The sequence below is a fragment of the Chiloscyllium punctatum genome, chromosome 36 (assembly GCF_047496795.1).
Source record: "Chiloscyllium punctatum isolate Juve2018m chromosome 36, sChiPun1.3, whole genome shotgun sequence".
NCBI classification, from domain to species: Eukaryota; Metazoa; Chordata; class Chondrichthyes; order Orectolobiformes; family Hemiscylliidae; genus Chiloscyllium; species Chiloscyllium punctatum.
The window spans coordinates 30,115,314-30,130,738 of record NC_092774.1 but is presented as its reverse complement, the minus strand read 5'-3'; the positions used below and the strand labels follow the sequence as shown (position 1 = coordinate 30,130,738).

Below are 15,425 nucleotides of genomic sequence, written 5' to 3'. Positions count from 1 at the left end.
GATATTGCTTCCTTGATAATTGACTCTAACACCTTCCCAACAACAGATGTTAAACTTACTGGTCTGCAATTTCCCACATATTACCTGCCTCCCTTTCTGAATACAGGCATTACATTAGCATTTTTCCAATCCACTGGAACCAGAGGATCCTAAGATATAGGAGCAGAAACTAAGCCATTCAATCATGGCTGAAACGTTTCTCAAATCCATTCTCCTGCTTTCTCCCCATAACCTTTGATCATCTTGACAATCAAGAACCTACCTATCTCTGTATTATATAAACTCAATGAATCTTTCTCATGTCCAGGGAATTTTAGAACATTGTAACTAATGAATCCACAATCTCCACTGCCACTTCCTTTAGTACCCTCGGATGTAGACCATCAGGCCGAGGGGAGTTGTTTGCCCTCAATCCTAATAGTGTACCTATCGACGTTGATTTGACTTTGACTTGCTCGTTCCAATCCGAATGGTACTGCTGTCCTCCAACGTGAAAACTGAGGAAAAGTATTGATTTAGCAGCTCTGTCATTTCAGTGTTCCCCTTATTAACTCACCTGTTTCACCTTCCAAGGAACCAACATTTACTTTAGCGACTCTGTTCCCTTTGGCACAACAACAGAAGCTTTTGATATTTTATACTCGGCTTCTTTTGTAATTTACCTTCCCTATTTCTATTCATTTTTTAAAACCCCTTTGTTTGTGTCTGGAAGTTTCCCGATGTTACAGCCTTCCAAAGGTCTGGAGTAACATTCCTGAACAGGCTGAACATTAAAAAGAAAACCACATTCACATTTAAATGAAACCCACCTTTCAGGGGCTGGGGGGGCGGGGAAAACCAACCCCCATTGTCCCCTATTGGTTGGAGGGCGCCCCAACCACGCCCCCTCATCTGGTGACGCCATTGTTTGGACCACGCCCCCTGTGTGTTGGCGCATGTGCAGTGTAGGTCCCGCGGCCGGACAGAGACCGTGTTACTGAGAGTGGGAGAGGAATGGCGCCGGCGGCTGAAGGAACAAGAACAGGAGCCGCTGGAAAAGCTGAGCAGGTCCGGCAGCTCGTGTCGGGAGAAATGTGAGGACGGGTTTCGGGTCCCGGTGATCCTCCTTCAGGACAGGACCAGGTTTCAGAAACATCCCGGGGAGGTGGCCAGGCCCGAGCGCCAAGACCTGGCTCCTGCCCCCGGGGAGAGGAGACAGTGAGACAGGGTAGGATTGGGAACCGCGGGAGGAGGGAGACTGGGGAGTTTATAAACTCCTAGGGGGAGGACTGAGGCCTCCAATAGAAGCCCCACAGGCCCCAGTGTTTACTTCACCGGCGAAGGAGCTCTCGGGTTGCCTGGGCAACCGGCCGCCATCTTTGTGAGGGTCAGGCGCATGTTGTCCTGGGACGGGGTTGTTGGATTGTTGTATAATATTGATCTTCTCTGTACTTTTAATCTTGAATATTTATAAAATGTACACTGGCTTCAATTTATGAATTCTAAGTACAGAAGCAAACTATAAACATCTCCTTACATGGATCCCAACATGTGCATAGGAGCCAAGACTGTCTCAAGATTTACTGAGGTGCTGAATCAATAGCTCTTTCTCTTTTGATTAATGAAGGTGGTGCCCAGCAGACTCCTGCTCACAGCCTGTTCTGTCAGTCTTTATGGGAGAGATAGGATAGCAAAACATCTCTATGACTCTATAATTGCTGAGATTAGCTTTACAACCTTTCTTAAACCAGGCTGCAATGTTTGCAGTTCTCTAGTTTTCTGGCACCTCCAAGTCCGTGGAAGACTGATAAATTATGGCTTCCACAATTTCTGTTGTCCCTTCCTTCAAGATTGTTGGATGCATTTCATCAGTGCCTTGTCAAACTTTAAGTACCAAATGCTTAGCGAAGACTTCTTTCATGTTAATTTTGTACTCTTGGCAGGTCATGTTGCGGCTGTGCAGAACATTGGTTAGGCCACTGTTGGAATATTGCGTGCAATTCTGGTCTCCTTCCAACGAAAAGATGTTGTGAAACTTGAAATGGTTCAGAAACGATTTACAAGGATGTCACCAGGGTTGGAGGATTTGAGCTATAGGGAGAGGCTGAACAGACTGGAGCTGTTTTCCCTGGAGCGTTGGAGCCTGAGGGGTAACCTTATAGAGGTTGCAAATTTATGAGGGGTATGTATAGCATAAATAGACAAAGTCTTTTCCCTGGGTTCGGGTCTGTTTCCATGCTGTACATCTCTATGACTCTGTTGGTTGCATCTGTAAGATCCTGAATCAGCACCTTGAGGAGAATTAGAGTGGAGTGAGAACAGAGGAGGGAGAGAGTGTGGGATGGTGCCTTCAATTTTGTGGAATAACAAAAGAAAAGTATATTCCTCAGAAAGTAGAATTGCTTGTTCAGAGTTGTTACCCTGCACTGAGTGTAATGACTTTTGTAATCTCTTTTTACAGAGTATTTGAAGATCTGAAGACAGAAATTTCAAAATCGACAGATGAAGGCCTTATGCCCGAAGCATTGACTCTTCTGCTCCTCGGATGCTGCCTGACCTACAGTGTTTTTCCAGCGTCTCACTTTTGAAGTCTTGACTCTCCAGCATCTGCAGTCCTCACTTTCACATCAATGTCTGACAGTGACACTGGGACATCGGGACTGCAACGATTTTTGACTGTGATTCTGTGAGAAGGAGCAAAGCGTTTGCTTCCTGCTCGAGTGCATTTTTAGAATCAGTCGGACTGGATGAGAGACCCTACGTTGCAGCGCAGTGAGTATGGAGCCTGAAGCAGTTATACGGCCTGGAAAGAGGAATTCACGGCAGGGTGGGGCTGTACCCACGTTTGTGTGCGGCTGAAGCTTCGGCCATGGAGAAACCTGAGGAATCCCGCCCTGTGAAGAAACCGTGGAAGTGTGGCGACTGTGGGAAAGGCTTCTGTGCCCCGTCTGCTCTGGAGACTCATCGGCGCAGTCACACCGGGGAGAGGCCCTTCAGCTGCCCCGAGTGCCGGAAGGGCTTTACCCAGGCATCCGCCCTGCAGACCCACCGGCGGGTCCACACGGGGGAGAGGCCTTTCAGCTGCCCCGAGTGTGGGAAGGTCTTCAGCAATTCCTTTGCCCTGCTGAGGCACCAGCGAATCCACAAGGGGGAGAGGCCACTCTCCTGCCCCGAGTGCGGGAAGGCCTTCAGTGATTCCTCTCACCTGCTGACCCATCGGCGGGTCCACACAGGGGAGAGGCCCTTCAGCTGCTCCGAATGCAGGAAGGCCTTTACCCAGGCCTCTGCCCTGCTGATCCATCAGCGGCTCCACACAGGGGAGCGGCCCTTCAGCTGCCCAGAGTGCGGTAAAGGCTTCAGCGATTCCTCCACCCTGCAGACCCACCAGCGGGTCCACACGGGGGAGAGGCCCTTCAGCTGCTGTGAATGCGGGAAGTGCTTTACCCAGGCCTCTGCCCGGCTGAGACACCAGCGGTCCCACACCGGGGAGAGGCCCTTCAGGTGCCCCGAGTGTGGGAAGGGCTTTGCCCGGGCCTCCAACCTCCAGACCCACCAGCGGATCCACACGGGGGAGAGGCCCTTTAGTTGTCCCGAGTGTGGGAAGTGCTTTACCCAGGCCATCACACTTCAGAAACACCAGCAGGTCCACATAGGGGACAGGCCCTTCAGTTGTCCCGGGTGCAGTAAGGTGTTCACCTGCTCCTCCCACCTGCAGAGGCACCAGCAAGTTCACGTACAATAGCAGGGGCATTGAAGGAGTGACGGCTGAGTGCCATTATTGACTGGCGTATTAACCCAGTTCTGGGGCCTCCTGGGTTCGAATCCTGCCGTGGCAGATGGTGAAATTGGAATTCAGTCAGTAATCTGGAGTTCCAAGTCTAACGATGAAGCCAATTTTGGGGGCGGAGTTGTGGGGGTGGGGGGTGGTGTTGGGGTGAGAAAACCCCATCTGATTCACTCACGCCATTTTTCGGGAAGGAAACTGCCGTTGTGGGAAAGGATTCACTCAGTCGTCCCAGCTGCATCCTTTACCCTGTCTGGCCTATGGTTGACTCCACACTGCACCCATGCCCCCCCTCTGTGCCCCCCGCCCCCTTTCTCTCCCCCTCCCACTGGGCCCCTCCCATTCCCTTTTTGCTGGGGGTGGAATCTGAAGCTGTAACAAAGTTGGGTCACAATAAAGGGTTACCTGAACTTCCCGCCAGGCTCAGACTCTCATTGATGGCTTTGAGCTTCAAATGGTTTTTGTTTTAAACCTGTCGATTTCTTTCAGCCTCCTGCACGAAGTTTCCAATGTCGTGTATCAGATGGAGCAGTGAATGAGTAGCTCGTATCGTTGGAAATTGCAGATATTTCAGGAGTGCAGGTACTGTGTTGTTTTATGGACATTGTAAAGTTTCCTGGCAGCACCAGGAGGTGGGGGCTGTGTTCATTCGAAATGATGGGCAGTTGCTGGTGTTGGACTGAGGTGGAGAAAGTTAAAATCGACACCACTCCAGGTTAGAGTCCCAACAGATTTATTTGGAAGCGCTAGCTTTCGGAGCGCTGCTCCTTCATCGGGTAGGTGTTGAGCAGGATCATAAGACATAGAATTTATCGCAAAACATTCCAGTGTCATGCAGTTGATCAGATTTCCTGAACAAGTCCAGTTGCGATTCAGTCTTTCATCTTTTCGAATGGGTTGCAGGTTTCGGTTCATTAACATGGATATCCCAGAACTACTTTTAAGTCACATTCTCCCGATGACTTAAGATTTTGTAAAAATAGGTGACATCTCAGCTCAGACAAAGCAAGAAAGGTGTGAGGTTCAAGTCTGTCTGTATCCCAGTCCTGAGTCACACATGTTCTATTTCCAAAGTAGGAATTTATAAAATATTACATAGATTGACTACCTGCAGATTGTATTTTGCTCAAAAAGCACAATGTATCTGCAAATGCAAATTCACTGCATAGGTTTGTGTGTGTATGTGTGTGGGCATGAGAGAGAGAGATGGAGTGTTTGCATGTGCATGCTTGATAAAGTGTGTCGATGCAGTGGAGTATAAGCCTGTGAGAGGGTGTGTGCATGGATCTGAGTGTGGGAGGTGTGTGTGAGAGAGGGTCTGTGTGACTGGGTGTGTATGTATGGGAGGTAGAGACAGTGTTAAGTGTAGTGTGGTCACCCAAGGTCCCGGTTGAGACCGTCCTCGTGGGTTCCAAACTTGGCTATCGGCCTCTGCTTGGCCAGTAGAAACAATTCAGCAGTTACTGGGTGACATGGTGGCTCAGTGGTTAGCAGTGCTGCCTCGCAGCACCAGGGCTCCGGGTTCAATTCCCACCTCGGGCAACTGTCTATGTGGAGTTGGCACATTCTCCTCATGGGTTTCCTCTGGGTGCTCCAGTTTCCTCCCACAATCCAAAAGATGTGCAGGTCATGCTAAATTCCATATAGTGTTGGGTGCATTAGTCAGGGGTAAATTTAAGGTAGGTGAACAGGTCTGGGTGGGTTACTCTTTGGAGGGTCAATGTGAACATTTTGGGCCAAAGGGCCTGTTTCCATACTGTAGAGAATCGAATCTAATCTACACACACATATTGGAGAGGGCAGGGTGAGACTTGTCTTTCACTTTGCAGAAGGTGGGAGGTCCTGGATGCTGTGATTCAGCGTAAACACATGCTGGAAGACCTTTGGCTCAGAGAGATGGAGTTGGAAGCCAGGCTGCAGACACATCACTGGGAAAGTTAACCGGACACTTTATTCCAGGAGATGGTCATTCCCCTCTGGACAGAGCCTTCTGATTAGGTCAGTGGACAGGGTCAGAAGGGTGTGAGTGTGAATCACGCAGGTAAAGGGGATCGGAGATTGGGAGGCAGGGGGAGGAGCTAACTGGCTGAGTGGTGGGGCGGGGCACTGGGGGTAAGGGCAGAATATTGACAGGTGATTGTCGTCTTTCTCTGAAGTTAGCAGCAGGAGGCCAGATGGCATTGGTGTCTGTCTGGCACCAGGTTCAGGAACCGACGTGCTCAGGACAGGAGAAGTGGGAAAGGGAGGCTGCAGTGGGTGTGGTCCACAAATCTCAGGAGGGCAGAGCTTCTGCTGAGGGCGCATGAGAAGTCAGAAGCTAAAAAGATAAAGCAGAACATCAAAGCTCTGGGTGGCATGGTGGCTCAGTGGTCAGTACTGCTGCCTCATAGTGCTGGGTTTGATTCCAGCCTCAGGCGACTTTGGCACATTGTCCCCCTTGTGTCTGCGTGGATTCCTCCCACAGTCCAAAGATCTGCAGTTTAGGGTGGATCAGCTGTGCTGAAGTGTCCACGGATATGCATTTTCAGGTGCGTAAGCCATGGGGAACTCCAGGGCTGTATGGTAAGTGGGTTGGTCTGGTGGGATGCTATTTGGAAGGTCAGTGTGAGGTAAATGGGCTGAATGGCCTGCAGGGATTATGTGATTCTACTGCTTTAGCCATTTGTATATTGAGAAATGATTACTGTGGTGCTGGGGAAGGTGGGATTTGTTGTGTCACTGCCCTCTGTCCATTCTCTTTCTGTCCCCCTGTCCATTTTCTCTCTCTTGACACCCACCCTCAGTTCCTCCCCCCCCCCCCCCCCCCCACCATTCTCTTTCCCCACCACCTGTTGTTTCTCATGCCTCCATTCCTCTTTGATCGCTGTATCAAGTCCTTCTAAGAGGAGAGAGACAGATGGTGATGACTCTACCTGGGAGATGGGGGTGCACGAGAAATGGCTGATCTTTAACGTTGAGAATAGCTACTCAGAAACAACATTAAAGCATGTTCAATTCTATTTTTAAAAAAGCTGCAGGCATCTTTCTGAAACTTGCGTTGAAATATGTGCAATTTGGCCACAGTTGAGGACAGGCTGTAAGGGGTGAGTTGCCTATTCTAATATTGTGAAATTGGTTCCATGTAGAAATAGTCATGGAGCATGGAATGGAACAGTTTGGTCCGTGCCGACCAGATATCCTAAATTAATCTATTCCTATTTGCCAACATTTGGCCCAAACGCCTTTAAACCTTCCTATTCGTACACCCATCCAGATGCCTTTTAAAAGTTGTAATTGTACCAGCCTCCACTCCGGCAGTTCATTCAATACATTTACCATCCTCTGCGTGAAACAAGTTACCCCTTAGGTCCGTTTTAAACCTTTCCCCACTCACCCTAAACTAATGTCCTCTCGTTCTGGCATTTTGTCCCTCATCTTTCCCCACTCAACCTAAACCTATGCCCTCCAGTTTGTGGCTCCCCTAACCGAGGGAAAAGAAACACACAAGCTGAGCAGCCAGCCAAAATGCAAAAGGAATACAATGTCGAGCCACGGGGGTGGAGGGGGGAAGGAAATTGTGGTTCAACTTTTTTTTCCTCCGATTGCTATTTGGACACTTCAAATCTGTCAGGAACGTAAGCATTTCTGAAGTGCATAATGCGCATGCCCCTCGGTGTCAGCAAGAACAGCGCATGTCCGCTGGTGTCAGCAAAAGACTGTGCATGCTCCTGGTTGTACGCACAAACGACTCATGACCTACTTTTGATGGACCAATAGGGAACTCGGGAGGACCGGAAGGAATCTTGTCCTCCTGCCAATCAGAGCACCGCTATTGTCTGAATGCGGAAGTTGAACAATGAGCTTCTGAAGCAGCACCTGCTGCTGTTCCTGTCTCTCTGAATAAAGATTGAGCTTTACCCAAACTGCAACTTTCTTCCTCTGTCCAACAACTGTGAGGACGGCACTCTCTTTTGTCGCCATCTGTTCCACTTTTTTTTCATTCTGTCGTTCAATTGTTGACTTGCAACAACTGAAAGGAAAGGGAGTGAATTCAGGGTGGGGACAGAGTGTAGAAATATTGGTCGACAGTGTGGTGCTGGAAAAGCATAGCAGGTCAGGCAGCATCCGAGGAGCAGGAAAATCGACGTTTCGGGCAAAAGTCCTTCATCAGGAATTTTCCTGCTCCTCGGATGCTGCCTGACCTGCGTGCTTTTCCAGCACCACACTCTCGACTTTAATCTCCGGCATCTGCAGTACTCACTTGTCTAGAAATGTTGGTCCAGATCTGTGTCTCAATTGGCAAACACATGACAAATGCATGACTGCAATGTGATAATATAGCCTTTGCTGTGGGAAAACAAAAGCAGAAAGGAGGTGCATTGTTTTAATGGTGATATGTTGGGATATGGAGAAAGTGAGGAGTGCAGATGCTGGAGATCAGAGTTGACAAGTGTGGCCCTGGAAAAGAACAGCAGGTCAGACAGCATCCAAGGACCAGGAGAGTTGACGTTTTGGACACGAGCCGTTCGTCGGGAATGTTATGTGGATGTACAAAGAGGTTTCAGTGTCTTTCTACACCAGTCAATACCCATTGTCAGACAGGTGCACTAAGCAGTCAGCAGAGCAAGTGGTGTATTAGCAAAAGGAATTGAGTTCAGAAATGGGGTGGGGCCTTCCTGTGGTTAGGGGGTCATTTAATATATTCAAAGCTGAGTTCATCTGATTTTTGAACAACAATGAAGTGGATGGTTATGAGGGAACAGAAAAAATGGTTTTAAGAACGGTTATAGAATCGCACAGCACAGAAACAGATACTTGATTTCATGCTGACTGTATTCATAAACTAAACCAGTCCTACCATATTTGGCCTATATATCTCTGAGCCCTTCCTATTCATAAGAGCAGAAATTAAGCCATTCAGCCCACTGGGTCTGCCCATACCATTCAATCGCGGCTGAGAAGTGTCTCAGCCCCATTCTCCTGTTTTCTCCCTGTAACCCTCGATCCCCTTGATACTCAAGAACTGTTTCTGTCTCAGTGTTAAATATCCTCAGTTACCTGGCCTCCACAGCCTTCTGTGGCAATGAATTCCATCAGTTCACCACTCTCTGGCTAAAGAAATTTCTCCTAATCTCCGTTCTGAAAGGTCTTCCCTTTACTCTAAGGCTCTGCCCTCAGCTGCTGGTCTCTCCTTCCAATGGGAACATCTTCCCAACATCAACTCTGTCCAGGCCATTGAGTCTTCTGTTTGTTTCAATTAGATTCCCCTGAGTGGGGCCCTGTTAATCAGCATGAACCAGACCCTTCAGGATGAGGTACAGCAGGGATTAGGTTCAACAAAGTGAGAATGGAGGGAGAGTGTGTGGGATGGAGATTTTGAGCTTCTAGGGAATAAGAAGTACAGAGAGTTCGCTATAAATTAGAATTGATTGGATGGGGCAATGGGCCAGGGAGTGGCAGATGGAGATTAATTTAGGGAAATGTGATGTTTGCATTTCGGTAAGGCAATCCAGACAGGACAGTTAAGGGAGTATTTCAGAACAAAGAGACCTTGGAGTGCAGGTTCATTGTTCCTTGAAAGTGCAGTCTCAGGTAGCCAGAATAGTGAAGAAGGCATTTTGTATGCTTTCCTTTATTAGTCAGAGCATTGAGTATCGGAGTTGGGAGGTCATGTTGTGGCTGTACAGGACATTGGTGAGGCCATTTTTAAAATACTGCATTCAATTCTGGTCTTCCTGCTACAGGAAAGATGGTGTGAAACTTTGAAAGGGGTCAGAAAAGACTTGAAAGGCTGTTGTCAGAGTTGGAGGGTTTGATCTACAGAGAGAGGCTGAATCGGTCAGGGATATTTTCCTAGAGCATCGGACGCTCCGGGATGACCTTATAAATACTTATAAGGGGCATGGATAGGGTGAATGCAAAAGTAGAGAGCATATGTTTGAGGTGAGAGGGGAATGATTTAAAAGGGACATGAAGGGCAAATTGTTTCATGCAGAAGGTGGTGCATGTATTGAATGAGCTGTCATAGGAAGGGGTGGAGCCTGATATAATTACAGCATTTAAAAGGCATCTGGATGGGTACAAGAATAGGAAAGGTTTAGAGGGATATGGGCCAAATGCTGGTAAATGGGACTAGATTAAGTTAGGATATCTGGGCAGCACATACGAGTTGGACTGAAGGGTCTGTTTCTGTGCTGTATGACTCTCTGGGTCTTTGGTGAAACCAGAAGTGTCATTGTGAAGACTGGACTTTCAGAGCAGCCTTCAAAGATGTTTTGTCCTTACTGGGAACAGAAGATGTTACAATGAAATCTTTCATTTATGAGACAGCACCTGAGTGAGTGAGTACATCTGAGATTTTGGTGGAAAGTGGGATTTCATGCACTGTGGGGATGAAACCCTACCCTATCCAGTCATTTCTGCTGGTGGGTGAGACCACTCCTCAAGATTAGTTGGAGTAGATTTAGGATAGAGAGAAGGAAGAACTGCTTTTCCCAGAGAATAGTGAATCTATGCTTCTCTGCCCAAGGAAGCAATAGAGGCAGCTTAATTAAGTTTATTCAGGACACAGTTAGATGGGTTTTTGCATGGTAAAGGTATTAAGGGTAGTTGGGACAATGCAGGGAGGAGAAGCTGAGACAATGGAGAGATCAGTCATGATCTAAATGAATGGCGAATCAGGCTCGATGGGCCAAATGACCTACTCCTGCTTCTATGACTATGAAACTCTAACCCTTCATTTCCCATGGCTAACCCACCTAACCTGCACATCTCTGGACACTATGGGCAATTTAGCATGGACAATCCGAATCAAGGCCAGTGAGCAATACAGTGATGTGAAAAATGAACATCCGAGAACGACAGAAAGACATGGAGAGTAAATGTACCAGCAATCAAAACTGGATTCGAAAGATCATAAAAATTGAAACTAAAAATGGTATGTCTGAATGTGTGCTGCATTGGAGCAAAAGCGAATGAATTGACTGCACACATTGAAGTGAATAATTAAAATATGGGACTCCTTACAGAGATATGGCTCCAGGATGACAAGGATTGGATCCTCAATATTGAGGAGGTGATCAAATGGAAAGTAAGATCAAGGTAGAGGGTTAGCACAGGTCATCAAAGAACTGATCACAGGGGAATCTGGTGTCAGCTCTGATTTCGGGTCCTGATTTCTCACCCCTCCTGGATTTCTGCTGTGATGCTTTGACCCCCCCTTTTTTTTTTACACCTTCTGGAACAATAAGTCAATCCAGACCCACAATCTCCCAGCCTGTTAACCATCCAGACACCGAGTGTAGTCATAGCAGGGAATAAAACAAGAAATGTGAACCAAAATTAGAAATAAGTAGGTGCTTGTGCTTAATATTGTTCAATAGGAAGGAAACCAGAAATACTATTCTCCCAGGATTTCTACAGTGCCTTATTTGAGGAATTCCCACACTGTTACATCGAGCTATTAGTACCCACTATGATTTACAACAATATTTATACCAACAGGAAAAAAAGTATCTTGTCAAATTGACATAGGGGTATACAGCATGGAAACAGACTTTTTCTCTCTCTCATGCACACACATGCACAAGTCCATGGGGGTGAATTTGTGTTTGCCAAATGATATTTACATATGCATTCTATTTTCCTCAAAAAATGCACAATCTGCATGCAGTTAATACATGTAATATTTTGTAAATTTCACTTTGGAAATAGAACCAGTCTGACTCTAGACTGGGATACAGACAGATTCTGACCTCACACCTTTAATGCATTGTTTGAGCTGAGGTGTCTCCTTTTGTTATAAAGCCTTAGTTATCCTGAGAAGGTGCCTTACAGGAAGTTCTGGGATTTACATATTAATGATATCTGCAATCCATTGTAAAAGATGAAAGATTTAACGATTCAGGTTTGTTCAATATATCATTTTAATGCCAGGACACTGTAATGCTTTTCCAGAAATTCTGTGTCTTGTGATCCTACACTTCACAACCACCTGATGAAGGAGCAGCGCTCCAAATGCTAGTGCTTCCAGATAAACCCATTGGACGATAACCTGGTGTTGTGATTTTTAACTTTTTGTCCAGGTAAGGTTTGATTGGCCAGGTCAAATTACCCATAGTGCTCAGGGATGTGCAAGTTAGGGTGGATTGGCGGTGCTAAATTACCCACAGTTCCCAGGGATGTGCAGGTTAGGGTGGATTGGCGGTGCTAAATTACCCACAGTGCCCAGGGATGTGCAGGTTAGATGTATTAATCAAGGGGTAAATGTAGAGCAATTGGATTAGGAGAATGGGTGTGGTGTAGTTGCCATTCAGAGGTTGGTGTGGACTTGTTAGAACAGTGAGGGTTCTCTGAAGAGAAGGGATTTTTGTTAACTGTTCAGGAAGGGGGATGAGGGGGGAAGCGGTGGGTGGAGTGCGGGGTGGGGGAAAACTTGTTCACTTGGAGCAACTGGAGTGAACCCGGGGAGGGAGCAGACGCTGCAAACTCAGATAGGTGTCTTAATTACCTGGGTAAGGAAGGTTGGAAGGATAGGGTGTTGCTGTTTTCCCTAGTGCGTCAGAGTGTGACTCTCTTAAAATCAGGAGGGGCATGGATTGGGTAAATAGACGAGGGCTTTTCCTTGGGATGGGGAGTCCAGAACTCGAGGGTAATAAATTTAAGGTGAGGGCAGGGGGAGGGAGACTGCAAAGAGACCTAAGGGGCAACATTTTCACACAGAGGATAGTGCATGTATGGAATGAGCTGCCAAAGGAAGTGGTGAAGGCTGGTACAATGACCATTTAAAAGTCATCAGCCTGAGTGTATGAAAAGGAAGGGTTCAAAGGGATACGGACAAAACGCTGGAAAATGGGACGAGATTAATTTTGAATATCTGGTTGGGCACAGAAGAATTTGACTGAAGTGTCTGTTTCTGTGCTGTACATCTCGATGACTCTGGCTTTCCACAAATGTTTGTCATGTCTGTATGTTCAGTTTCTCTCTGGTGGCGGTGTCAATGCCTTGATGGCTCATTTTGCTTTACCCCCCCACACCTCCTGGGAATGTTAACTATTTTGTCTGGTGGTTCTTCAAGAACCTGCATTGCAGGTTCACCCTGAATTGACATTTTTTGACTTCCCAAAATCAGACCTGCTCAGTCTCAGCAATATCCCAGTGTTGTGAAAGATATTAAATTTCAGGTGGAGTTCTCCAAAACTCAGTCTTGATGTTTTTGCTTTTCTGCCCCTATAATCAACACCTTCAGGAGAATGAGTTAGAGCGGAGGGCGGGAGAGAGAGAGTGAGTGTGGGATAGTGCTTTCAATTTTGTGGAATAACAGCACAAACAAATTGCTTGTTCTGAATTTTTATTCTGGACTGACAGTAATGAATTTTGTCATCTCTTTTTAGAGTATTTGAAGATCTGAAGACGGAAGTTTCAAAATCAACAGATGAAGGACTTATGCCCAAAATGTCGACTCTCCTGCTCCTCAGGTGCTGCCTGACTTGCTGTGCTTTTCCAGCATCGCACTTTTCGATACTGACTCTGCAGCATCTGCAGTCCTCACTTTGACATCAATGTCTGACAGTCACTCAATCCATCGGCACCGCAACAATTTTTGACTGATTCTGTGAGAAGGAGCAAAGCTTTTTGGTTCCTGTTTCAGTCCGTTTTCAGCATCAGTGGGACTGGATGAGAGACCCTACTGTTGGAGTGCACTGAGTGTGGAGCCTGAAACAGTTATAAGGCCTGGGAAGAGGAATTCATGGAGGGGAGGAGCTCTACACGTGTTGTGTGCGGCTGAAGCTTCGGCCATGGTGAAACCTGAGGAATCCTGCCCCATGGAGAAACCGTGGAAGTGTGGTGACTGTGGGAAAGACTTCCTTTTCCCATCTGATTTGGAGATTCATCGTCGCAGTCACACTGGGGAGAGGCCATTCCCCTGCACAGAGTGTGGGAAGGCCTTCAGCAATTCCTCCGACCTGTTGAGGCACGGGCGGGTCCACGCCAGGGAGAGGCCCTTCAGGTGCTCTGCATGTGGGAAGGGCTTTACCCAGGCCTCCACCCTGCTGACCCACCAGCGGGTCCACACGGGGGAGAGGCCATTCCCCTGCACAGAGTGCAGGAAGGCCTTCAACAGTTCCTCCGACAGGCTGAAGCACCAGCGGGTCCACACAGGGGAGAGGCCGTTCACCTGCTATCAGTGCGGGAAGAGTTTTAACCGCTCCTCCCACCTGCGGGGACACCAGAGAGTTCACATGCCATCGCAGGGGGTTTAAAGCAGCGACGGCTGAGTGCCTTTATCGACTGCACTATCAACCCAGTTCCGGGAGCTGCCAAGGCAGATGGTGGAATTGGAATTCGGTTAGAAATCTGGAGTTCAGAATCTAACAACGAAACAATTGTCAGGGAGGGGAGGGGGAACCCCCATCTGATTCACTCGCAACCTTTTTAGGGAAGGAAACTGCTGTTGTGGGAACAGATTCACTCACTCGTCACAGTGCATCCTTTACACGGTGGCACAGTGGTTAGCACTGCTGCCTCACAGCGCCAGAGACCTGGGTTCAATTCCCGCCTCAGGCGACTCCCTGTGTGGAGTTTGCACATTCTCCCTGTATCTGCGTGGATTTCCTCCCACACTCCAAAGATGTGCAGGTCAGGTGAATTGGCCATGCTAAATTGCCCGTAGTGTTAGGTAAGGGGTAGATGTAGGGGTATGGGTGGGTTGCGCTTCTGCGGGGCGGTGTGGACTTGTTGGGCCGAGGAGCCTTTTTCCACACTGTAAGTAATCTAATCTAATCTAATTACCCGGGCTGGCCTACACGTGACTCCAGACCCACAGCAGTCTGGTTGACTATTCTGCACTCCTTCTTTCCCACCCCCCCCCCCCCCACCCCAACTCCAGCCGATGAGGGGGGAGAAACCTACTTGGAGACAAGGTATGTGTTCAAATTGGTGCATGAGGCAATACTACTTCTAGTTTATGGCTATACCAAGGATCCAATTACAAAAGGACAACTCGGTGCTGACAAATAGTAAAGAACGTGGGGGTGAGGGGGGCGCGGGGAGAAGTGTGTGTGCTTTGACCTTGAGCTGTTTTTTTAAAAAAAAGATACTTTTTCTACACCTTTTTGCTGGGCGGATCTGAAGCTATAACAAAGTTGGGTCGCAATAAAAGTTACCTGAACTTACTGCTGGACTCAGACTCTCATTGAAAGCTTTCAGCTCCAAGAGGTTTTTGTTTAAAAGCTGATCATTTCTTTCAGCCTCCTGCGCTAAATTTCCAATGTCGTGTATCAGATGGAGCAGTGAATGAGTAGCTAGTATCATTAGAAATTGTAAATTTTTTAGGAATGCAGGCACTGCGTTGTTTTATCAGCATTGTAAAGTTTCGTGGCGGAAGTGTGGGCTGTGTTCACCAGAAACGTTTTGGAGGTGTCAGTGTTTGGACTGGTGTGCACAAAGTTAAAATCTCACAACACCAGGTTAGAGTCCAACAGGTTTATTTGGAAGCACTAGCTTTCAGAGTGCTGCTCCTTCAACAGGTAGCTGTGGAACAGGATCAGAAGACACAGATTTTATAGCAAAAGATCACAGTGTCATGCAACTGATAGGATATATTGAACAAACCTAGATTGCTGTTAAGTCTTCCATCTTTTAGAATGGTTTGCAGGTTTATGTTCATTAATATGTAAATCCC

The 15,425-nt window shown here is 47.4% G+C and overlaps 2 protein-coding genes across 5 annotated transcripts in view; both read left to right on the top strand.

Annotated features, from left to right (window-relative positions):
• The first annotated feature begins 941 nt into the window (after positions 1–941).
• Positions 942–4,183, top strand: LOC140460944 (uncharacterized). 4 transcript variants are annotated; one of them, XM_072555700.1, is made up of 3 exons: positions 961–1,047; positions 1,923–2,161; positions 2,441–4,183. In XM_072555700.1, exon 3 carries the CDS (start codon positions 2,849–2,851, stop codon positions 3,719–3,721), a length of 873 nt encoding a protein of 290 aa, XP_072411801.1. In that variant the 5' UTR covers positions 961–1,047; positions 1,923–2,161; positions 2,441–2,848; the 3' UTR covers positions 3,722–4,183. The 4 variants fall into 4 exon arrangements, with proteins under 4 accessions (XP_072411802.1, XP_072411800.1, XP_072411801.1 ...); XM_072555698.1 differs by having other exon boundaries at positions 993–1,073; XM_072555701.1 differs by lacking the exon at positions 1,923–2,161 and having other exon boundaries at positions 942–1,047.
• LOC140460950 (uncharacterized) overlaps positions 1,073–15,425 on the top strand; it is a 41,667-nt gene continuing 27,314 nt past the window's right edge. The window contains exons 1-2 of the mRNA XM_072555706.1: positions 1,073–1,207; positions 13,135–13,983. Of these exons, the coding sequence (XP_072411807.1) occupies positions 13,540–13,983 (444 nt within the window). The 5' untranslated portion in view covers positions 1,073–1,207; positions 13,135–13,539. The remainder of the gene's footprint in view (positions 1,208–13,134; positions 13,984–15,425) is intronic.